Source organism: Borostomias antarcticus (assembly GCF_949987555.1).
Source record: "Borostomias antarcticus genome assembly, chromosome: 2".
NCBI lineage: Eukaryota > Metazoa > Chordata > Actinopteri > Stomiiformes > Stomiidae > Borostomias > Borostomias antarcticus.
Genome location: NC_140235.1, coordinates 18,836,849 through 18,845,143, shown reverse-complemented (window position 1 = coordinate 18,845,143; position 8,295 = coordinate 18,836,849). Strand labels below are relative to the sequence as shown.

Below are 8,295 nucleotides of genomic sequence, written 5' to 3'. Positions count from 1 at the left end.
TGAGAAGCGTTTTAAAATGTTAGATGATATTTATTCAGAGATATCAGTACTTACCAATGCCTGAGCTGTGATGGGTGAAGGCTCGGTAGGACAGCAGGTGGTGCACGGCTATGGACCTGGACAACCTCTGCTGGATGACCGCAGCTGGACAGCTGTGGTTGTGGTTGTTGTACAACAGTTGACTGGAGGTGGATGGCTGTGGAGTTGGACATGCAGCCATACATGACACTGCACTGCTTGTTGCTAGACACAGATATCAACCAATATATATAATATATCAATCAATATTAGTCTCTCATTAGTATGATCGATTATGATAACTAGCAAACTTAGAAACATGACAACCAGGTAACGTTAGATATTCAGAAACAAGTCTCCACAAAATCCGATCGCTAGCTTCGTTTTCTCAGTGTGCAAATCGTGATTGTACACACATAACATTACACACTTTTATGGCAACTAGGTAGTATACTTCGAAAATATATTAAATGAGAAGTGATATCACCAGATTATGAATGTAGCGAGAGCAAGTTAACTTTGCTTACCGTGAAGTGGAATAGAGTGAATGCGGGCGACAATGACAAAAGACTAGCGGCGAAAAGAAGACAGTTGAGCCCATGGAGGTATAATATAACGGTTGAGCCCACACGAATGCCACACGATACCAATCATAGCACTCGAATGCCGCGTATGCGCAGTTACGGGGACTTTCTCAGCAACGCCTGTCATTATGAAAAGAGTCAACATGAAATAAATAAATGTGACATTATGAAATAAAGTGTCCTTCGGAAAATATTTGAAAATAAAATGTGAAATATGAAATAAAACATACATTATGAAATAATATTTAATATTAATTGTTTGCATTTTATTTAATTATTTAGTGATTTCACTATGTATTTATTTATTTATATTCCTGTATTTATACATATGATTATTTATAAAATGAAGGGATATTTATTTATTTAATATTGGCACATTTGTTATTCCATAATTATGGACACCGTAGTTTCTTTGGAAATGTTGGTGCTGTGTATCTGTATCGTGTCTTTTTATTTCGGATAAAAAAAATAGGGTGTCACGTGGTGTGATGGGGTGAGAGTTCATGTTGACATCAGAGTCATGGCTGAATTAGACATTGGTCAACATTGTCGGATCGAGTCCTGCAATCAAAAAGGTTTCACTCTAGTCTTTTTGGAATTATTGAGAGATGTTTGACTCGGTGGACGTTATTTTGTTAATGCCTAGGCTAGCTAAGGTATTTGTCGATACTAACGTGGTGTATAATTACTGTAGCTCGCTTTAGCCCTAGCTAGCTAGCTTGGTTGAGTCGGTTGTGCTTTGGACAGTTTTCCCCTCTGAGCCAAGAGTTCTTCCCCCTAACCTCATGAATAATCAAGCTATAATCACCAATTGTATTTTGCTAGTTAGTAGCCTATTATTTCCAATTTGTGCAAAAATGTGCCAACATTCTCAATGATTCAGCGTGTGCTAACGTTCCTGTCCTAGCTTGCGACTAAATAATTAGCTGCCTTGACTGAATTGCTGTCTTTTCCCATAGATTTCCTGCCGTTTGTTTGTGATGCATGCAGGGGAATTTTCTGGTAAGATTGCTTCATAGTGTTATATTGAAAATGTGGTTAGCTAAAGTAGATTTCATTGTGTTGACAGACTTTCTATGACCTTATTTCAGTGTTGAACACAGGAGTCGAGAGTCACACTCATGCCCAGAGGTAACGTTGCAAGGTGGTTTTTGAGCCAGTGGTGTTTTTTTTATCTATGTCTGTCTGTCTGTCTATCTGTTTATCTGTTTTTCTCTCTATGGCTATATCCATCTCTCAGTATGCCACTGACTTTCCTCCAATGGTTCCTCTGTGTTCCCCAGGAGCCAGTGAAGAGAGAGGTGCAGGTGTCTGGTGGAGGCAGCACTAGCTATCCCTGCACATTCCAGGATTGCAAAGGAAGAGAGCTCTTACCAGTCATATGTCCACATTGTGAAAAACACTTCTGCTTGGCGTGAGTGATATATTCATTTGTTGTCCAATTATGTTCTCCAATTAGATGGAACTTGGGATGATATTCATTTATCTTTTATTATGAATTCTTATAGAACTCATATATTCGTTATGACCTCTTATAGAATGAACAAAAAAGCAAGAAGTCATGGTGTAGACTTTGTTTGTCTATGTTTTTATGTGTAGACTTTGTCTATGTCTCTATGTTTTTATGTTGTTGTTTTTTTAAACTTCACACCTCTGTTGTCTTTTCTGTCTAGCCATCGTCATCAAGATGACCACATGTGTGAAAAACTGGAAATGCCTAAGCCCAGAATGACAGCTACTCAAGAGCTAGTGCAAAAGATTGTTGGTCAGTCACACCTTAAATGACCTAATTGCAATTCCTATTCTACTTCTAACATATAAAATATTCCTTCTGGTCTTGTGCCGGTCAGTAGGTAGAGCATGGTGCTTGTAACAACCACAGTTGCTGTTTCAATCAAAGGAAGGCCAGCGTACCACATTGCAGTTCTTCATCATGTCCACATGAGAGCAGCGTTGAACAAAGTCTGTGATATGTTATAGTCAGTGAGCATCATATGATTGCTGTGCTTTCTTGTCACCATTCAGAGTCAAAGAAAGGCCTGCCTGCAAGTAAAGGTCGCAGGGGGGCCAAGAACAGTGCGACTGCAGCCAAGGTGGCATTGATGAAGCTAAAACTTCACGCTGCAGGAGACAAGGGACTGCCACAGGTAGTCTGGGGGGAAGGAGGAGAGAGAGAGTGTGTGTCTGAGAGGATAAGAGAGAGAGTCTGAGGGGATAGTGTTGGCTGAGTGCTGCAACGAGAGCTGAATGAGACTGGCATTCTACGTGCAATGTCTTCATTCTGACATGCCATTAAGGATGCGTTGGTAGCCTTGTCCATAGTTATGGTTTGGGTGGCACTTCCATTTAAAATCTCCAAATCCGGCCACCTATATCTCATTCATATTGCTACAAAGGAGTTTGACAGTGCCTGTAACACCTATAGTTGGTGGCCAAAATGTAGCCTGTTCCAATGTCAACATATCCTGACTAGAAACAAAGGAGGAAGGAATCACCAGATACCAGGAAGGAGGAAGGAATCACCAGATACCAAGATAAAAAATTACATTGAAACTTGAGAAAACATTCATTTGTGAATATAATATTGAAATTGAGTGAATATAATATTGAAATTGAGTGGTATTTTGGATTAAAGAAAAAGGTTATGGGTGAACCTCATGCAGTAGACTACATACGGTAGATACGTGATGAGTAAGATCACCTACGCATGAATGAGGCTGTTTGAGAGGATGGAAACCTAATCAACTAGCCCTGTGGTGAGTGCATGTTGTTTGAAGTACTGTAACAGGTGTCAAAGCTGTGTGCTGTGACACTTCTTTTATTTTATTTATTTGAGCAGTAAAATAACAGTCTACTTTATGCCTTCAACATACTGATGATCAGGTTTTTTTTCTTCAGGCAGGTAGATCTGTTTTCTGAAAGTGATATTTTCTCCTACAGACAGAGAGGACCTATTTCCAGGTCCACCTTCCCAAAGAGGCCAAATACTTGAGCCTACCCATGTTCTTCTGTTCTAAGTGGAGTGTGGGGAAAGTGGTGGACTGTGCTGCTTCACTGGCCAGCCTCAAGAACAACAACAACATACTGGCTGCCAAGGTAAGAGCCACTGCATGAGTAGAGCCTTTGCTGATAGTTGTACTCCTCTATTGTTGTCATCATAAACACATTGTGTGAATCTTTCCTTCATTGAATTCAGCGATCCTCGTTTAAAAATCTCCCTTCCTCCTCCCCTCCCTCCCCATGTCGTTACCATGTGCAGAAGCTGCGTCTGTGCCACCCCCAGACTGGTGAGACCCTGCGGATGGACGACACCCTGCTTTCCCTGCTGGCTCACCCAGAGGTGCCCCTCTTCAATGGGGGCGACGTGGTCCTTGAGTATCTGGACAACGACTGCTCTGGCCTAGAGGACGTCTCAGCCTACCTACTACAGTCCTGACTGACACACACCAGCCGCCAGCCAACATGAAATATTTATTACAGCCACAATAAACCTACTTTATCGTGGACATGTTTTTTTTTTTTATGTTATTAAAGATTTTATTGAAAACACATTGGAGATTTCTTCAAGATTGTTTCGCTGTTGCAGACGACATAGGACAGGGTACAGGACAGTGGAAATGCAATACAAAAAAACTGCAAATACAAAATACAGTGCAATATGCAATATACTGTTAGAAAACAGGGGCACAAATGCAATTTATGTAATATATACGAAATGGGGTGTGGTGTGTGCAGAATGTAGTGTGATGTAAACAGTATGTACAATGTGTGTCATTGAGATATGTGGAATGATCATACTACTGAGATATTATTGGAATACTCTTAAAAAATTGCTTCATTAGAATAGTCTTAGAAAAATGCTGTATTTTTATACCAGAATTGTATTCTGTGAAAGAGGAGCCATCCAGTTACAGTAGGATCTTCTCTGTGAGAATCAAAAATATTTGCTGTTGCCTCATGCCAATGGGTAGAATGGCCTGCTAAATCTATTTTGGGAGATATGATGCAAGTATTTGTGTGTAGAAACATGAAATGCTAACATGATATGTTGTTTTTTGCAAATGTGAGAACTCAAATTGCTACTGAATGTGGTCGGGGTGTGGCAAAGCAATGTAATTTACAATCTAAAATGTGCTTCTTGCGACCCAGGTGGGACTTGAACCCACAATCCCCAGCTCCGGAGGCTGATGCCTTATCCATTAGGCCACTGGGCCTCTGTAGAAAAACTCTCAAATAACAATACATGATTGTTCTCGCAAGGGAGGGGCCTATATCTGCCAAGGGCTGTTCCAGCTTACCAATACCAGTCTATCCACATGCGGCATGTAATACTTCTAAAAGCAGGTACCTTCTGCCTAGCTTCTCAGTTTGAATACTAATACTTTTTTTATTTTATTAAATCTATTTAACTAGTTTGGTCTCATTGAGAACAAAAATCTAATTTTCAAGAGAAGAGAAGTAAACAAAACAAAGGCACTAAAGTTAAATACTAATACTTCTTTCTGTTATGTAGCATGATCACCTCTGTACACAAACCAATCTTATGACATTTGATGGAATCTTTATATATGACATGAGATGATTTCTGTATTGTATGTCCTAATATACAGTAGATTTGAGATGGTTGTAAGGTTATAACTTGCAACCTTTGCCCATTCTGTTCATTCGGACCCCCCACCTTCACAGGACAAACACCTCCATGAGTTAGCATCAGATAATTGTTCATTGAACTGAGCACAGAAGCTGACCATTTAGACTGGGCAAACCAAAGAAGATCAATGTGGGCCTCGGCCCACTCTCTGTGTAGGCCAGGATTTATGAAGCAGGCTCATTAAGAAAAACACTGTGGCACAAAGAGGAATGATTTAGACTGAGTCTCAGGTCAAGACTCTCCATCATGCAGCAAGCAAGGATCTCTGTCCATGCTGGAATTCTTCAAGCCTATCTCCCATTCAACAGCAAAGTGTTGGAGCGCTTACTGCTGAATGGACAACTGAACCATTTGTAGAAGAGGAAGTTTGTCATTTCACTCACAGACCTAACACATGTGTTGGCTGTTATGACGCAGTGATTCATATGCATCAGTGTGTGTGATGAGAATCCTTGTGGCGAGATTTGAAGGATATTGATAGATGTTGAGAGGCACATATGACGTGCCAGGTAAACCCAGGTTAGCAGAGCAATCAGGAGGTTATTGATGAGGTGGGATCAACCCTGATCCCCCTCTGATCTCCACCTCTCTCCTTACGATTACATCTGCCATGCTGAGAACACACACAAACATGCATGCACACACACACACACACACACACACACACAGGCTACTGGTAGACACACGCACGCTGGGTTACATCTGGCATGCTGGGCAGGAGTGTCAATTTCAGGTTGTATAATGCCACGATAATAGCCTATTATCTTGGCTGAGACGATCATTCTCTGTATGTCAGGAAATTACGTTCTTGAACAGAACAGCAAATGCCGTACATGCCCAACAGACCACTCAGATCCTCAGGTACTGAACTTTTAACAGTTCCAAAAGCCAGGACCAAGAAACACGGAGAGGCAGCCTTTAGTTTCTATGCCCCCAACCTCTGGAACACCCTGCCGGAATGCCTAAGAAGGGCCAAAACAACGGAGGTCTTCAAGCGAGATCTCAAGACGTACCTTTTCGACCTAGCCTACAATCACCAGCCAGGACCTTGAGACACAGAAAGGCAGCCTCAAACCTACCTGTGAATCCTCTGTATACATTGGTATTTATCCTGCTATGCACTGTATGTATATCAAGTAGTGTACAAAAGCTGGTTACCCTGAAACAGGCTTGTTCTGTTCTGACAGCTGTGTTGCTTCAATGGCTGAGTGTGCTACTAACCGTTTTCTGCCTCCCCTAGTGCCTCTCTCTCTCCCTCCTACCTTCTAACCAGGTCCAGTGGATGCCCCACTGTCGCCCGCAGACCACCCAGAGTCCGATAGATACCCCCGTGTCAGCTGTGGATGTTGTAGTATTTAGTACACACACACACACACACACACACACACACACACACATACACACAAACACATATCAGTCCACATCCGGCTTAGGCCTGGACCTGATGCTCTTAGCCTTTCTTGCTCTGAAAATTTAATTTAATGTAATTTATTGCTCTATAAATGTTCTTAGCCATTAGACAAATATATTCCAGGAGCTTGCTCCAGGTTGCCTGTTTTAAATATCTGTGTGGTTTTTATGGCTCTGTGTGCTACTAACCCTGTTCTGCCTTCCCTCTCCCTAGTGCCTCTCTCTCTCCCTCCTATCTTCTAACCAGGTCCAGTCGATGCCCCACTGTCACCAGTAGACCTCCCGGAGTCCGATAGATACCCCTGTGTCTGCTGTGGATGTCGTAGAATTTAGTTAACACACACACACACGTACACACAGACATACACCAGCCCACTTCTGGCTTTAGGCCTGGGCCATAGCAAACACACACCAGTATTTGCCATGTCTCTCCTATGATGCTTTTTTAGCCTCTCTTACTCTGAAATGTAATTTAATGTAATGTATTGCTTTATAAATGTTCTTAGCCGGTAGAAAAAACATACTCCTGGAGCTTGCTCGATCGCCTTGTTGAGAGGGGTCAGGGAATAATTTTTACAGCTCACTTATCTGGGGTGATTACTGTTTTTTTGCTTCCCTCTGGAATATGTAGAGAGTGGGTCGTATGCACACCTCCCTTGTTCTCTGTAAAGCGCATTGTGTTGCCTCTGGGTATGAAATGCGCTATACAAATAAAGCTTTGATTGATTGATTGATACGGCGCGATCTGAAACATTTTTGTATACGGTTTCAAGGTTGTGTAAACATGCACACCTTAAGGGCTGAATGTTGAGCATCTGGTGGAAAGCATGTCATATTTGTTCCGTTGCAAACGAGAGCTTCTCATCATCAATCAATGAGAATCTTAAACCATTAAGGGTCCTTGTCTCTCAGGTGCCATGGAGCCATGCATGCCTTGGCTTGATTACACGTCCTCGGGTGCTCATTCGCAGCCCCCCTCTCTTGTTGGCTGTTTTTACTCAGATCACACCATCTGATCCCCCTCCACAAGGAAATGATGACTGTCTTAATCCATGGAGGAGAACCAAACTGCTTCCCCCAGCGAGGGCTGCATTGCCCATATTAAACAGCCTAGTGACGTACTCCAAACATTCAGAAAAGGAAAATGGAAAAAACTATGATACTTGTATGAGAACGTGTTTGCCTGATGAGTAGATGTCTGATGATGCAGGTTCGGGTCTAGGAAGATGGATATGTCAGACAGACATTTTGGGAGCTTTTCTGATTTAGGCCTATTGCAATATTAGGCTCCAATTCCACACAATGCAGATAATTAATTGGGTGAGCAACACAAAATTGCTACGCTCAGCCATGTACCTCCTTGCATCAAATTGCAATCTGTGCCTGGTTGAGCAAAGTATACAGTATAGCAAAGGTCATTGTGTTGTATTACATTAAAGAAAGCACATGTCATGTGATGTGTACACATGCATGTTGTGTTGATGTGCAGTTGTGCTTGTGTGCTGTATCATTATTGAGTAGGTTAAGTAAAGGATGTCAATGGTAGCACTGCCCTCCTGTCATCTATTCTATGGTATATACAAGTGCGTGCGAGAAACACCCTACATGAGTTAACTCCTCTGTTCTAATTGT

General features: G+C 41.9%; 1 protein-coding gene across 1 annotated transcript; it reads left to right on the top strand.

Moving 5' to 3' along the window:
- Positions 1–1,122: 1,122 nt before the first annotated feature.
- On the top strand, positions 1,123–4,038 carry zfand1 (zinc finger, AN1-type domain 1; the record flags this gene model as incomplete). The annotated part of the gene is made up of 8 exons (XM_084452229.1): positions 1,123–1,177; positions 1,562–1,604; positions 1,694–1,733; positions 1,886–2,016; positions 2,276–2,367; positions 2,628–2,749; positions 3,543–3,698; positions 3,862–4,038. The coding sequence occupies 8 exons, from the start codon at positions 1,123–1,125 to the stop codon at positions 4,036–4,038; spliced, it is 816 nt and encodes a 271-aa protein (XP_084308355.1).
- Between the last annotated feature and the right edge of the window lie 4,257 nt (positions 4,039–8,295).